Below are 16,266 nucleotides of genomic sequence, written 5' to 3'. Positions count from 1 at the left end.
ACAGAGGGAAATTATATGTATAGGGATTAAAGATTATATCACAATGAGACACGTGGAGGTCGTGAGTTTTATCCTATTGTGGCAAAAATGACCAAGTTTAAATAGATATATCTTTATTAGCTTTCATTGCATCTGTTGTAGGTATTTTCAGACATGTAACGCCACTGCAAAGAAACGAAAGGAACCAAAAAACAAACTCATAATATACGTCATGATGAGGTAAATGCATCATGTACAGGATCACCTCGGTTTGTCGTCCCTGAGCATGCCTTAAACACAAGCTCTACTCCATGCAGTTACAATCATTAGTTCGTCACGTACAGCGGGACTCCAGCTGTCCAGTCGAAACAACCACGATCAGACAATTAAACATTCGAATAAAGGAGCAAATGCTGTCGCTTGTATCACCTCTCAGCAACTCAAAGTACAAAATAAAACATCCACTGAGATAACGATGCAAAAACATGCTCGAGCACGAAGAAAGCAGCACATAAGGTGTCTTAGATTAGATGAGATTAGAGGTCTCACTGACTACAATCATTAGCTTTTAACTGTGTAAATCTACTAAAACGTGTTAATTCCCTCATTCTGTAGGTGTCTGCAGCCTTTTCTACAGACGTTTCTAGGATTTTTTGTCTCAATGATGAGGGGAATGTCTCAAGCTCTGATTGGCTGAGCAGGAACTGAAGACACGTAAAATATATAATTTTAACATTAGAAATATCTTAAATAGACATGTTTTCTGTCATCACACATCAGATCAGGCTGTAGTACTGTTCTCTCAGCATCAGGAACATCTGATTGGCTGATCAGTGTCCCTGCAGGCCTACAGTACATCACAGTCAATAACGAATCACGTTTCAAAGACAGTAAAACAACACAAATCAAATGAGAAACAAAAATATTGAGAGCTTCTTGTAGAATGAACACATCTATGACATTTGAAGACTGAACCCAGTGGACATCAGATTTAACAGAGATGATAGAAAGTCAGAGCCGACTTTCTAAAGCTTTGTACTGGTTTGACGATTGTCATGGTAGGAAGACGAAGAGGAAGATATTTAAAAAATAGACTGACACTGAGGAAAATAACCAGAGGGCATTCAATCAGGAACATAAGACCACATGTGTGTTTCATTCTTAGCTCCAATATAACTGTAGTTGGAACCTTTAATTTATGAGCAGCTTTAGTTTCAGTGGCTTCTCTTGCTCCTCCAAGACAGAAATTACATTCTTAAAGAAGCAGTTTGATATCGGGATATGGGGAAATACTTTTTTTCTGGTTTAAGATTAAATCATACATTTAGATTTGTCCTGCTTCGTTCTTCAAACTTCTAAAAGCCGCACAAACATTGCAGTTCACAGTTGCAATGATAAATAATACAATAAGTCACCTGCTAAATGTCTAATTTGCATCTTAATCGTTCAGAGAGAAACTCAGGGCCTCACTTTTAAATGTTGGAGTTTGTTCTGTTGCATAATTATTGTACAAATGAAACAATATAATCCACAGCAGACAAAACGTTTCCATTGACAGGATTTTAAAGAACAACGTTTTCTAAATGAGGCCTCTGATTTCAACATTCAGCAAATGAATATGTTTATATCTCATATCTGTATTTACACTATGGGTGTTTGGATTCGCTGAGCGATGACAGTCTGTGGTGATGGCCTCCTAATGGTGCTCCAACAGGAGGGGTGGGGTGGTTGGCATGCGATGCTTATGGTCTGTCTGCAGGAAGAAACAAAGCTTTAAAGAGAGGCAACTTTACTGCAAGTGACCAAAGGGGTTAAAGACGTGAGGCACGAGTACTCACAGGGTTAACTCGCTGGTTTCAGTGGTTTTAGTGGTTTTAGTGGTTTTAGTGGTTGTGGCTGTAGATGCTTCCGGCTCTGATGACGCTGCTGATGGGGGATGACAGGGGATGATGGCCTGGCCGGATGGGCTTCGCTGAGGCACAGATAGAAGATGAAAGGTGATTATTTACAGACTAACATCAGTTCATTTAAGCTGCGTTTCCATTTAGAAAGTTCTTGTTCTGTTCCCTGATGTTCAAGTAAAAAAAGAACTGGTGTAAACTTTGTAATAATGTTTGTACTGATTCATGTGAGTTCTTTATTTACTCTCTAAGTTCTCCAACTGTCTGTCAAGTCGAGGTAAACTCACATTTTAACTCTCTGTAGTTCATCAGGACACGTCACATTGTTATTAGTCTATGTGTTTAGGTCTCACCGATCTGTGCGGAGTACCCCCTCCTGGCCATGTTCTTGGCCCGAACAGCCTCTTTGATGCGGTCCACCTCCTGCTGGTATCGCTTACGGTCCCTCATGGCGTTCTCCTTGGCCTCCTTCAGGGCATTCTCCAGGGCTTTGACTCGCTCAGCTGTGGCTCGCAAACGCTTCTCCAGCTTGGGCAGCTCACAGCGAAGGTCTGCGTTGTCTCTCACCAGCTGCAGGCAGCGATTACATTTTACACTTTGCTCTTAAACCCGAACTGCCCACCACTGCAGTTTAGGATCCACTGGACTAAAGCAGCATGAATACTGTTCCATCTGATGTTTGGAATATTTGAATGAAATATTTTTTACGATCGACTGGATCAACTCAACATTTTAATTAGGAGTTTGGCTGAGTGAACAGATTACAGGTAGTAATAGTAAATACTATGACTGTTTCTTTTTTTACTAACCTGCTTGTGGACCTTGGTGAGCTGCTCCAAGTTGTTCTCAAGGAAGGAAATCTTCTGCTTCTGGGCCACATGGCCAAGTCCCTCCTCACAGTCCAGCTCTGCACTCTGAAAAAGCAGAGCACGGGTTTAGGGTTGACCTGGTATTTATATGAAAACAAAAGAAAATGTCCACAACACGAAACAAGCTGCGAAACAGTGACGTACCTTCTTCACACGAGTGGTGAGATCCTGCACGAACAGTTTGCGCAGGTTGTGAAGAGTCTGCAGCTCTTTGGCCTGAGAAAATAATAAATATCAAAAATCAAAAAGATATAAAACCCTCCTCGAGAGCAACATGGTTGTCCAGGTAGTTTAGGGGGTTGAGGAACAGTTTTTAGGGTCCATGAAGAACCTTATACTGTATCTATATGTTATGTACTGTAAAGGAAAGAGTGAAACTGTCCGAGACCCAACACTTGTCTGTGTGGTAAAATGGCCTGAGAGGTTAGAAGCTGGGTTTGTGTACTTGATGTTGGAGGTTCAATCCTCAGCAGATTTCTCTTATTTTAAAGTATCTGATGAAAAGAGTGAAATGCTTTGAGAAACATGCTTCACTTGTCTACCCCAATAGTTCAGGGGGTTAAAGGTTAGTTTAGAATTCTCAGCTTGTAGGAAGTGGTAGGTTCAATTCTTCTGTTCAAACACATTTTGATACTGAAAAGCAAAACTGACCTGATGATGTGTTACAACGGCAAGCAAGATCTTTAAACTTGAATGCAGTAGAGCCCACGTCTGTGTTACTATGTGACATTAACATGCAGCTTATTACTAACATGTTATTACTTTACTTACTTGTACCCGGTTAAAATGTTTTTTTTTTTCACAGCTCGTTACTGATGTAATAAAACATTTAGATTGTATTATTTAACAGTGTAATAAAACGTTATTACATAATTATAAATGTGATATTACACGCGTGTTATTACATAATTATAAATGTGATATTACACGTGTGTAATGATATGCGAGAAATTAAAGGCTAAATTGCATATTATCTGCATCTCATTAAACACACGTTATTACATAATTATAAATGTGTTATTACATAATTATAAATGTGTTATTACATAATTATAAATGTGTTTAAAATACTGCAATGACAGATTTTACCTGGTTATTTTTTCGCATATCATAAGGCAGGTTCTATTACACTATTATAAGTGTGTAATTACATGTGTAATGATATACGAAAAAGGCTCAAATTGCATATTTTTGCATCTCATTAGACACATATATTACATATTTATAAAGGTGTTATTACATATTTATAAAGATGTTATTACATATTTATAAAGGTGTGATTACATATTTACAAATGTGTTATTACACGCAAGTAACGAGATGCAAGAAATTAAAAGCTAAATTGCATTTTTTTTGCAACTCACACACGTAATAACCAGTTTATAACACTGTAATAACCAGTTTATAACACTGTAATAACAGTTTAAACCAGTTTTTAACTTTTACCAGTCATTTTTTGCATATCATTACACATGTTTTATTACACTGTAACTACACTATACTATAAGCATGTTATAAACACGTTATTACATGTATGTTACTACATGTGTAATGATATGCAATAAAAATTAGTAGCTAAAATGTAAATTATTTGCACATCATTATACACATGTTATTACATAATGTGTTAATAATTATTTTATGCAGCTCGTTACACACATGAAAAAACATGAATAACAGTGTAGAATTAATTTATTACAGGCTTATAAATGCATTAAACACGCATTTCATTAGATACTTCTAAATGTGTTATTACAATAAGGTTTAACAGCCTGTGCTACTTTCCTTGTTCGAGCCTTGTGTGTTGTAAGACTTAAAAAACAGATGAGGATTGAACTGACACTCTCTTTACTTCAAAGCTAACCTCTTATTGCATGAGCTAAAGGCCCAGTGACATTTGTGCTTTTTGTCTTGAAGCTTTTGACTCTTTCATTGAGACACAACCTTCAAAATTGAGCAGAACTTGTGGGGATCGAACCCACAAGCTGAAAGTTGTTAGGTACTTACTCAACAGACCGAGCTATTTGGTCAGGTAGTTAACGAGTAATGGTGAAGATGTGTGGTTTTCATAGGTCACCTAGATGTTAATAGTAAATCCAAGTGCTTTAAAATTAATGCTAGCACCTATTTTATGAGCTACAGGCAGGTTTGACCTTTGCCCTCTTTCATTAGGACACAACCTTTAAAACTCTTGAACTCACAACAATCACTAACTTTCCTGCAAATTGACCCTTGTGCTTTAACTGGGAGCTGGTTCAAAAGGTGAACACTGTCATTAAAGGTCGGTGTATCAGCTTCACTGTATATTGAGAAGTGCTATGAACTTCTTCATATTGAACCCATGCAGCCCTGTTGATGTTGAAAAGCTCACTTTAAGGGACAAGGTTAGGGTTCAACCTCCATCCAGAGGACACACAGACCGTCCTCTACACTCCTGAACTGTTCAGCTGGATAGTTGTGAGTTTATTCTCAGAGCATTTCACTCGTCCCTTCAGACACTGGCTCAATGATATTTGGGTTGACACGTTGTTCTTGAACGACACCACAAACGACCCCCCCCGAATTAACACATCAACATTTGAACAAAAACTTTATTGATTGAGAAATGAACAGCAACATTAAATAACATCCAGACAAGTCAACTTACTGCCGGGACGCGTTTAGTCGGAGCACTTCAGAACCCGACTCCTCCACCTATTCTATTTATTCTACACCTTAATATTTTTATCTTTAGGTGAAATTAGTTTTTTGGTTTTGTGTCTTTTAAGTAGACGTTGTGTTGGTGGAACAAGGTAAAACTTTTTCCCTCTGGGGCTAATAAAGTTAAAACCTCCTCTGACAGGAATCAAACAATCAAATCATCCCCAGTGACCGAATGGCCGCTGTTTATTCACTCAGGTTAATATTCTTCACACTCACCACAGTCTCCTCCAGGCCCTTCAGGTCCTCTCTGGCCTGTTCCCTCTGCTCGTTCAGCAGCCTGGACAGAAAACAACACAAACTATCTGATAACTGTTTCAACGTAGATCACATGAAGGAGATGGAGGAGTTTCCTGTTACCTACATGAGTTTCTGTAGCTTTGCATCCTTCTCCTGCTCCAGCGCCTTTAGTTTGTCGTAGTCTGACATAAGTCTCTCCTGCTCCAGTAGCAGACCTTGATTTAGGCTGTGAGAGAAGAAGAAGAGATTCATTAAGAAGCTTGTGGAGGTTTTCACTCTTTATCAGACACCTGACAGCTGAGAGATGACCGAACGAAGGGACGTTAGAGACAAGAGAGTTACGCAATAAATATATCATTAACTGAACTTTATGTCTGGAATAAACGCTGCAGTAGCAAGAATTACAAGAATTTATAATTGACGATTAATCAATTTGTTCTTTTGTCTAAAATATAAAAAAACTACTGACATAAACAAAGAAATACAAAGAAATCAAAGTTGAACATACGTGTCTGTTAAAATTATTTCTATATCTACTTATTTCTGTCCTGACTGATAAACATTCTCTTATTTATGCTTTTGTTTCTGAATTTTAATCAATTATTTCTCACTCGATTTTAGGTATTTGTGTATCGTACTTGTTTCATTTGTATATGTACTGTATTTATCCACACTCACACACTTTACATTACTGCACCTTCTCCTCTGTCAAACTGCTCCATGCTGCTCTTTCTATGACGTTACATCTTGTATGTATTGTACTTTGAAGACTCCAGAGTGGAAACTGACTTTGAACCAAAGAGTTACCGACTTTTTCAGCTTGTTCGGAGCCACTGAGCCTTATTTCACACGTATTTCACACGTCTCCGAGCTTTTTCTTCTCCTCTGCAGTTTCTCTTTGAGTGGAAACCAAAACCATGTGTCCCTCATGGAGACGATGGAGGACACTGGATATTCACAATAGTTAAACACTATTCTACAGAGTGGATTCAAGTTTCAGGACAGGAGAATTTTGCAACTTCCATGGAAGAAAGATGAAAACCTGAGCAGCACAAATGCAGTTGGGGAAACGTCACAGATAACATGAACATGTGGAAGAGGTGAACGATTATCAGCAAAAAGGAGACTAAAGAGTGAACTCTGGAGCTTCTGTCATAAACTTGCTCAAACGGGATTGTTGGGTTTTCTATATCCCTTTTATAAAATCATACTCTGTAAGGTCTTAAACCATAAACACTGTGAAGTGCCTTGAGATAACTTCTGTTTTTTATTTGGCGCTATACAAATAAAAATGAATTGAATTGAGTTTCCACGTGGTTTTGTTGATAAAAGATCAAACTGCTGAAACTGTAGCTGTTAAATCATAAAAACCCCCAGATGAGAACTTCAGACAACATTTGTCTTTGTTCAAGAAGCTGTTTGTTAACAACAGTGGAACAAACAAAAGGTTTTTAATGTGTCATACTAAAAAGATTCCAAGATGTCAACAAGGGCTCTAACTAATTTGTTTCTCGTCACATTGTAAAGATAAAAACCTCTGGATTAGAAGTTATACCACAGATTACTGTGTGCGTGTGTGTTTCCTCACTCTGTGAGTTCATCCAGCATCCTCTGCTTGTCTTCGATCTCGTCTCGGAGGCGGCTGAGCTGCTTGTGATGAGCCTCCCTGTGGTTCTCCAGCTGCTCCTCCAGCGTTTTCTGCAGGATCGAGACCAAAGAGACTTTTAAATGATGATAAAATGACACAGATTGACAGTTGTGGTTTCCAGCTGTGGACAGATGTGCGGTTTTCCAGGTCACCTTGACGTCCTCGCCTCCATCCAGCCTGCTGATGTCTTCTTTCTCCTTCTCCTCCCCCAACACCTCGTGTCTTTTCTCTGAAAACCAACCAACATAAATTCGTTTCTGTTTTCTGATTTGTTTTTTTTTCGATTATACTTTCCTGTTCATCCCTTCAACCTTTTGTATTTTATGTAAATTGAAATAAGATGAAAGTGAGGAAGCTGCTGTTTGTGCAGGTTTGTAGCGAGGTGCCGACCCTGAGTGTGCAGTTTGGCGAGCTCCTCGGTCAGAGCGTCCTGACTCTCCTCCAGCTGCCGCTTCTTCTGCTCCATGTTCTGCATGTAGTCCGTCAGAGACTTGATCTTCGCCTGGTGCTGAGAGAACAACACAAACACCACGAGAGGTTCCTCAGGAACACAGCGAGTCGAGTTCAGTGATTTCATTCGTATAATTCTCCCATTACCGGGCACAGAACATTAGCTGATGGTTACCTGTGAGATGAGCAGCTGACAGGACGCCAGCTCCTTCTCATTGGCTTGGATCTTGCGGTGGGCGTCGGCCTGAGCGCTCTCCAGCTGCTTGCTGCGGTTGACCAGAGACTTGACCTCGGACTTCATCTTGCTGATGTAAAGACGAGCCACGGTGAACTCCTCCTCCACCGCCGAGCCGTTCCCCTTCGTCTCAAATGACTGAGTGGGGGGTGGAGGCAGAAGAGTGAGGTCAGGGTGTGAGTGTGGGAAATGATGAGTGAGTGTGTGTGTTTGTATTTATGTGTGTGTGTGTGTGTGTGTCCGGCCTCACCGCGGCGGTCTTGACGTCGCTGGTGCCGATGATGGCGCCGATGTCACTGAGGTCTCGCAGCAGCAGGTTGAGGACCTCGGCGGCTCTTTTCCTCTGGAGACCGTTCAGCTCCTGCATCTGACTGAGCTCCCTCTGCGCCGCCGACAGCAACGCCTGCCACACACACACACACACACACACACACACACACACACACACACACACTGTCTTTACTGGATACTGTTGTACTATGTTTTAAATATTTAAATAACATGTATACAGAACATGTAAGAGCTCCATGTGATGAGTCCACTCACCGTCTTGTGCTGCAGCTCCTCCGTCAGCTGCAGGTTGGCTTGATCTCTCTTCTCCACCTCCTGGCTCTTCTGGTCGTAGTTGACGGCCAGCTCCTCCAGTGCCTGCAGCACCTCCTTCACCTCCTCCTTGGCCAGCTCGTTCTCCGTCTGCAGCCGGCACAGCTCCTCCTGGATCTTCTCGTAATCGCGCCGCGTTGACGCCAGCAGCTGGGAGAACGTGGAGTGAAACATGTGAAGACCAGAAAAACGTGTCTATGATGATCAACATGACCTTTTCACGGGCTGAGACACGAACCTCTTCCTGTTCCATCATCTGCTCCTTGAGCTGCTCTGTTAGTTGACTGTGAAGGTTGATTTCATCGTCCTGTAGAAACATTATGAGCAGTGAATGAAGAAGAAGACTCTTTGTCTACAAACTCTACTGCATGTAAACCACAGACAGATGTTCCTGAGTCCGACCTTGTTGTCCAGCTGTTTGTACAGGTTGCTGATGTCCTCCTCGTACTTGCTCCGCTCCTCCTCGGACACTGAGACGCCTCCTCCGGCCGGCGGCAGGTTGTCAATGATGGGAGTGTTGTCGTACGGCTCGGCGCTCTTCTGCTCTTTGGAGCTCAGCTGCTCGTCCTCGGGAACGTTCTCCCCTGTAAGAGACGCTCGTCTGTCACAACTTTTACTCAGACATGAAGTAAATAAACCCGTTGATCTGACAAAAGTCACTGATTTGGTGAGAAAACGCATCACACAGTGTTTCCCAATGTGACCCAGTGGTAACTTTAAACGTGCAGTATTTAAGATTGAATTGGATCCATCAGCATCAACTACATTTAGTTTTCATGGTTAGATTTTTATTATAAATCTTCAACTTCACCACTAGATGACACTAAACCACACACACTGCACCTTAACGTTACTGGTGGTGCTGGAGGAAAAACATGTTTGCCATCAATAACAGAAGTGTATTTTAAGGTAATCCATAAACAGCAAAAGAAAAACTTCATGTTCCAGTACTGCAGGACTTCCAAAAGGTAATATTCTGCAACAATTAGTAATTGATTAGCTTAGATTTTCTGTTTTACTCTCTCATCAGATGTGATCTGATCTGCTACTGTGATAACACTAACACTGGATAAACGCCTCCTGTTGTGTCACATATTTATGGGGGGATTTCTGACACAAAAAGGATCAAACGTCTCCACAAATGATTCAAAACAGCCACAAAGACACGTCTGCGCGGTCTGTGTTCGAGTTCTGAGGATTCACAGTAAAATAACACTGTTGCACTGCGTCTGTTTGCAGCGTTGCGACTTCAGCTGATTAAGAATTGATGTTTCACTCACTGTCGACTGTGTTCATTGAGATTTGTTTGAATTCTGACTGAAGCCAAACACAAACGAGACGATGCAGAGTGAGGAGCTGCTCCTGTTACTGCTCGGCACGGAGTCAGAGGCTGACTCATGTCAGAAATGCTGGATCTGCATAAAATGTGTGTGTGTGTGTGTGTTCATTACATCTATGTGTACGGAGCGAAGGCTTTAGTGGCTGCAGCTGAGCTGATTTGTTGCTAAGGAGGAGGAGTGTTATCAGCATCCGCTGGGATTTAAAAACCACAGTGTCCAAAGAAAGATCGATGGGGGGGGGGCATTAAATCAAAGAGGAAGACAGAGGGAGAGAGGCGGGGATTCAGTGGTTACCATGCAACAGAGATGGAGAAAAGTGTGAGGATGCTGTGAAGGAGACACTGAGGACTCATAACAGAGAAATAAGAGGTGCAGAGACTCTCGCAGGCTCCTGATGGTCTGTTTACATCGAGTCTGAACCATCACGTTCAGCTCACACTGGCTGCTCCACCCTGAACCTGCAGGACCGTGGTTCAGTCCTGCTTGTGATGGTTGCTCTTACCTTCAACTAGTCCTAATGACTGATGATTCTGGGGGTTCATAAGGACCCATGCACCTCTGTTTAACGTTCTCACCGTTCCTCCAGCGGCTGAGTTCAGCCTCCAGCCTCTGGATGACGTTCTTCAGACTCTTGTTCTTCTCTTTCTCCTTCTCGTACTTTTTCTTCCACTCCTCCGCCGTCAGCTCCAGGTTCACCGACACCGTGTTCTTGATGGTCTTAGCTCTGAACACACAAACAGCAGAGTGTCAGTAGAACACGGTGACAGCTTAACTCATGTATAAATATCTAATATATGACCATTGAACAAACAGTGAACAGTGCTGTTGTTTGTCTGACACGTTGTCGTCTCACAGACGAACTCCGGCCCTCTCGATCTTCCCTCTAATCTCATCTGAGGATGAAACCCTTCATTTCCTCTGCGTCTCTCCTCCACACGGAGCAGATGGCTGCACACTAATCGTTCACCATTCATCTCTTCGTCACTGCTGCTACTTAAAGGTTTATTACATCATCAGTTTGAACTGAGGCAGTTCTGCAGTGAAAACTACATCATAAATATCTAATATGTGACTTTATCTTGTAAAATATTTAAACGACTCAGTCACATTATTACTTTAGTTGTTTTTTGTTTTTGTTTTTTGACCCCAGAAAGCAAAACTGCTGCAAATGAGCTTCAGTGAACCTGCAGCCAGTTTACATCTATTTTTAGCAGCTGTGTTCTAGTTTTAGTGGTTTTCAACAGTTTGTCATCACTTTGTGTGTCTTCTCTGTCTCTTTGAGGTTTGTGCAGTTCACTGCAGCGATGTTCATCAAGTTATATTTTCAAACTGTCACAGTGTGAATTAATTAAACACAGCAGATCAATGTGAAATGCTTTCGATTGTTTCTGCACAGGAAGCAACAGATGTTTGTTTGTGACTCAAATGAGCATAAAGACCAGAAATAATGAGCGTCTCAGACCGAGAGAGAGCATAAACAACATAAACAACCCAGTGTCGAGGGTTTCATGGCAGGGCTGTAGAAATAGGACGCACAGTGGGAAACCTGGAGCCATCTGGCTGCAGGTGACGTCAGTCCTCGTCCTAATGAGTCCACATTACATCCGCACACTCACACAGACCTGTACAGTGCACGGCCTCTGTTCCAGGAATAACGAGTGTGTTTATTGAACCTGATCCAGGAAGTGAAGGTTTTCAAAAGGAGGAACAGGTACCTCTGTCCAAACATGAGGGTGGACTTGGTCTCGGCCTCGTTGTAGATGGATGGAGAGCAGCAGATGATGATGGTGGTGCGACAGTTTCCCCCGAGAGAGTCCTGCAGGATCCGAGTCATCTTACTGTCTCTGTACGGCACGTGGGTTTTCTGAAAGACAAAGTGTCTCATGACAGTTTACTAACACACTAACTGGTGCCTGATGATGTCTCTTCTTATTTAACGTACTGTTCCTTCAGCCAGAGCCGAGATCACGTTTCCCAACGCCGACAGAGACTTGTTGATGTTCTTGGCTTCGTCCAGCACCGCTCCCTCAGCTCCCGTCTTACTGACCTGTCCAAACAGCACAGCTTACAGCTCTCACATCTAGATCTGACATCACAAACCGCAGCAGCAAACACCTTTAAGGGAACATGAACCCTCTGATCTCTGACCTTCTCGCTGCCGGCCAGATCGACCAGGTAGAGCTTTCCAGAAAGTTTCTTCTCAGTCTCGATATTTTCCTGCTTGATGTTGATCAGGAAGATGCTGTGGCTGCGGGAGCTGTGTTCATTCATATCTAGAAGATGGTGAAAAGAAAACAATTCCCATTATTATACAGCACTCGTCTGGCTCCGAGCGATGGACCGACCACGTGAATTAGATCAACATGCAGAGATACGCACTGGTCACTGCCACGTGCCGATTGGCTTTGCCCTCATCGATGACGTCCATCACCTCCTCGGGACTGGACACAAAACGCTCAGTGCAACCCTGAGAGGGAAAGAGAGGAGAACAAGATCGAGAGGTCGAATGTTAGATGAGGTGTTAATGACCATGTTGCTGCTGCAGGATAATTCTCTTAGGTCTGATCTACAGTGTCAACAAGTAAACAGCCTTCTAACTGGTGAGGAGGACGAGTCCTGACCAGACGTACAGAGAGAGTAAACACATAAACCAAGTCTCAGATAATCTACCACCTTCAGATCTCAGCTTTACGTTTCCTTTTCTCTTGGTTTGTGTTATGTTCAAATCTGCAGGAATATTCTGCACTGTAGCTCCTGCTGTGTCACGATGTCACTTATTACTACCGACCTTCACATAGGGAACTCTGTTCTTGTCTTCGTGCACAGAGAGGTTCGTCTTGGACACTGCAGAAACAACCAGAGTCACATCACGCTGATTTAAAAAATAACTTTTAATGAGGCCTGTTTATCAGACATTAGCTTAGATCCGTCTCAAATGTTGCGTCTTTACCGGGAAACATTAGCAGCACTTACCATCGAGGAGGTCTCTGATCTTGTCCAAGTAGATTTCAAAATAAGAGACCTGCACAAAGAAACAAACATTTACATTTACTCAGGTATTTTCTTACATGTCTTCTATGACACTATCTGTGCTACAGATGCTGCAGCTCCGCATGTTTCAGATATAGTTTCACTCATTTTTACCTTAATGTGAAACTCAAGATTCTCATCCATGGAGTAGATGTGGTCAAAGATGTCGTGTGCGATGCGAGGGATGATTCCCATCAACTGGGGGTCGTGCAGTTTCCCCTGAACACATCAATAGATACTGATATTTGAACACGAAGTAGAGAAACTCTGGACAAGGTTTGTAGCTTCAAACTCAAAAGATGCTTAAAGGAAATCTGAGAAGTAACGCCTGGGTTCTAATGAACTGATGAAGCAGAAGGTTTTCACCACATCAGTAAATTAAACAGAGGCTTTGGATTCGTCTGCAGTAATTTGCTCTCATGACAACTGATACGTGATGCTGATCTCCTGACTCTCAGACTTTTCAAAATAAAATGTTACTTTCACTCAAACAAAAGCTGCTCGAACAGTAAATGTGGACGTCAGTGTGTGTTTTGCCGTCGGCCAGACGTGGCGACAGGACTTGAACCTTCTCGGTACAGGAGAGTCTCTGGTGTGAGAGCTTGTGTGGATTAAGAGTCTGGAGTAAATCTGTGACACATAATCCTCTGACAGGGACTCAATGTAAATATACAACAGGGATACAGATGATCAGTAATCTCAACATCAGTGTGATTTTGCAAATGGAAACCGTTAGCAGTAATATACTGGACCTCCATGGTGTGTGTCTTCCCAGACGACGTCTGTCCGTATGCAAAGATGGTCCCGTTGTAGCCGCCCAGCACATCTGGAAGAACAGAAACACACGTAAGGACAATGATCAACATCCACAACCGTCGACTACAACTTGTTTCTCCACTTCCACTGTTCCAACAGCTCCATTATGGAAAATAAGAATGAAAGGAGAGCAGAGGACAGGAAGTGGAACCTGGAGCAGGTTTATACAGATAAACAGTAGATTACAGATTTCAGTTCATAGGAACAATGATTCTTCAGCTTCGTACCTTTAACGATCTGTTTGGCGCACTGGTCGTACACCTGCTCCTGCGACGTGTTGGGAGGAAGAACCCGGTCGAACACGTAGGGTTTACCCTGTTTCAGAGCAACGCAGGACACATGAATATAATAAGAAGCAGAAGACTCAGCATTGATTCAATTCACTTGACTTTAACATGTGTTCGTATCATTAGATTCTGTTGCTGCACATTTCTTCTGTGGTTTCTAAAGGTTTACTGGATCTGATCTGCAGGTGATACAGTTTATCTGAAATCAATTTAAATCATTTTAAAACGTATAATCAATATTATTCTGCGTTAAAAGCAGATTAAAGGATTTAATTTATTATTTAGATAAAACAGGAAAAGTCCAGAATTCAAAAACGTCCTTCAACGAATCCAATAGTTCCAGAAGTAGAAGTTACTCATATGTTTTATATTCTGTTAGTGGATTTGAATTATTCATTTAATTCATGTGAACAGTTAATATTACAGCTGAAGCATCAGAATTTAGTTTAAGTTCTTCACTAACCTTTGACCTTTCCCTGACATGACATCAGACTCATGTTTTTTTTTTTTTTTACTTTAAAACCCAAACAGGCAAAATGACCAAGAAGAAACAGAGACAGAGATTTGTATCACTTAGAGATTTGAGTCCTGAGCTTCAACGCGCTCCAGACACGTCCAGGATGTTTCAGCCCTCGTCCAACCGACGACCTCTGCTCTCAGGGGTAAAAGCCCTGTTGCTGTGAAAAGCAGCTCTCAGCACTCAGAGGCAGCTACAGCAGCACTCTCCGAGTGTGTGAAACCCCTGACACAGAGGTTTTAATGCAGACTGACTGATGACACGTGGCAGGAACTACAGAGCTCCTTGTTTCGTTTTAAAGATCCTGATGAAAACCATGATTTCAACCTTGTCTTTAAAAATAAGTATTTTTACAGTGGACCCTTGTGTGGAAGATAAAAAACACGGAGGCTCTACATCAGATCTCAGGCTCATCACTGAATTAGCCTAAAGAAAGGTTTTATACTGTGGATAAACATCCACGTGTTGCAGATCTCTCACTTTTACTTCAACATACATGAGTTTGTTCACACCTGATGTATTTGAAAGTCACCATGCGTCAGCTGCTGAATGAACATATTAGTGAATCACACATTTGGGTTTTGACACATGATTAAATCATCACATCACTTTATTTTTAAGAGTTGTTCTTCTAAAGTCTGTGACCTGAACTTGGTTTCATACTTTTTTTTTAACCTCCTGTTCTGAACCATCAGATCCTGATTGAATTGAATTGATTTGATCTCCATCTAGAATCTGCTGTGGCACCACAGGCTGTTGCGCACTTGGCATCTTCAGCCCGACAGTGACTTTTTTCTACACTGCAGTGTTTTTAGTGTTTTATGACACACACACACACACACACACACACACACACACACACACACACACACACTTGCCGTTATGACCACGGTGTCGTCCTCTTTGAATTTGGGGATGTATTTGTCCCCTCGGGTGATTTCGGCCTCGTTCAGGGGCCTGAAGCGACACATCACTCTGACCCCGCACTCCGCCGCATCCACCATGGCTGCTGCTGCTGCTGCTGCTGCTGCTGCTGCTGCTGCTGCTGGCACCGACTACACCACCCCTCTGGATGAAACGCAACAGGCTGGAAAACAGGCCAGGGTCAGTCTGACTCAGGCAGGGAGGAGCCCAAAATGAGGTTCAGGGACCTCCAGCGGGGCCTTGATGTTTGTCCCCGAGTCCTGGGGCAACGGAGAGTTCCGGGTTTAGTGAATGAGCGGCTCAGATCCTAAACACCGAGCTTCCTGCTCCTCACTGCGGGACGTTTACGAACGTCGCTCTTTGTCCGATGCGCAACGCGTCCTTCATCCGCACCGAGCACCTCCAGGTTTCCTCGGCTGCGCCATGGCCGGACTCGATCAACCGCAGTGCTGCGTCCCAGTGAGGAGCTCAGGCGTCGGCGCACGGGCCTCGCTCCGCAGCGCTGACTCCGATAATCGTGCAGAAAGCGGACTGGGGAGAGTTCTGTAACCGGCGGGGTGGGGGGGCAGGCTCAGGGGACGCTGCCCGGTTTGCAGAGAGGGATCCCGGAGAGGATGCGCAGAGACAGCCGCCGCATAGTCCTGACTGGCAATAAAGGCGCGCTCACGGCACGATGCCACGGCGCGTTCCCGCGCCCTGCATCAGCATCAGCATCACTGAGCTGCTC

The 16,266-nt window shown here is 42.8% G+C and overlaps 1 protein-coding gene across 1 annotated transcript; it reads right to left on the bottom strand.

Annotated features, from left to right (window-relative positions):
* Positions 1-117: 117 nt before the first annotated feature.
* LOC113163002 (kinesin heavy chain-like) lies at positions 118-16,157 on the bottom strand. Its single transcript, XM_026361297.1, has 26 exons — positions 15,494-16,157; positions 14,039-14,126; positions 13,748-13,821; positions 13,110-13,214; positions 12,939-12,987; positions 12,754-12,809; positions 12,345-12,432; positions 12,114-12,238; positions 11,908-12,012; positions 11,681-11,829; positions 10,541-10,689; positions 9,028-9,209; positions 8,864-8,932; positions 8,569-8,775; positions 8,273-8,425; positions 7,963-8,160; positions 7,728-7,845; positions 7,490-7,566; positions 7,278-7,387; positions 5,814-5,915; positions 5,669-5,729; positions 2,894-2,965; positions 2,690-2,794; positions 2,234-2,450; positions 1,818-1,951; positions 118-1,732 (listed from the first exon to the last, which is right to left on the bottom strand). Exons 1-25 carry the CDS (start codon positions 15,617-15,619, stop codon positions 1,863-1,865), a joined length of 2,874 nt encoding a protein of 957 aa, XP_026217082.1. The 5' UTR covers positions 15,620-16,157; the 3' UTR covers positions 118-1,732; positions 1,818-1,862.
* Between the last annotated feature and the right edge of the window lie 109 nt (positions 16,158-16,266).

This window comes from Anabas testudineus, chromosome 2 (assembly GCF_900324465.2).
Source record: "Anabas testudineus chromosome 2, fAnaTes1.2, whole genome shotgun sequence".
NCBI classification, from domain to species: Eukaryota; Metazoa; Chordata; class Actinopteri; order Anabantiformes; family Anabantidae; genus Anabas; species Anabas testudineus.
Note: the sequence above shows the minus strand (reverse complement) of the source record. Positions and strands in the feature narration are given on the sequence as shown.

Bases quoted from the DNA above. Each gene is read 5' to 3' on its own strand.
- LOC113163002 (XM_026361297.1), bottom strand. From the start codon at position 15,619: ATGGTGGATGCGGCGGAGTGCGGGGTCAGAGTGATGTGTCGCTTCAGG. The intron at 13,215-13,747 runs GTCCAGTATATT...TGATGTGTTCAG, and splicing joins GGAAGACACACACCATGGAG to GGGAAACTGCACGACCCCCA. The intron at 7,846-7,962 runs GTAACCATCAGC...TTGTTCTCTCAG, and splicing joins GTCAGCTGCTCATCTCACAG to CACCAGGCGAAGATCAAGTC.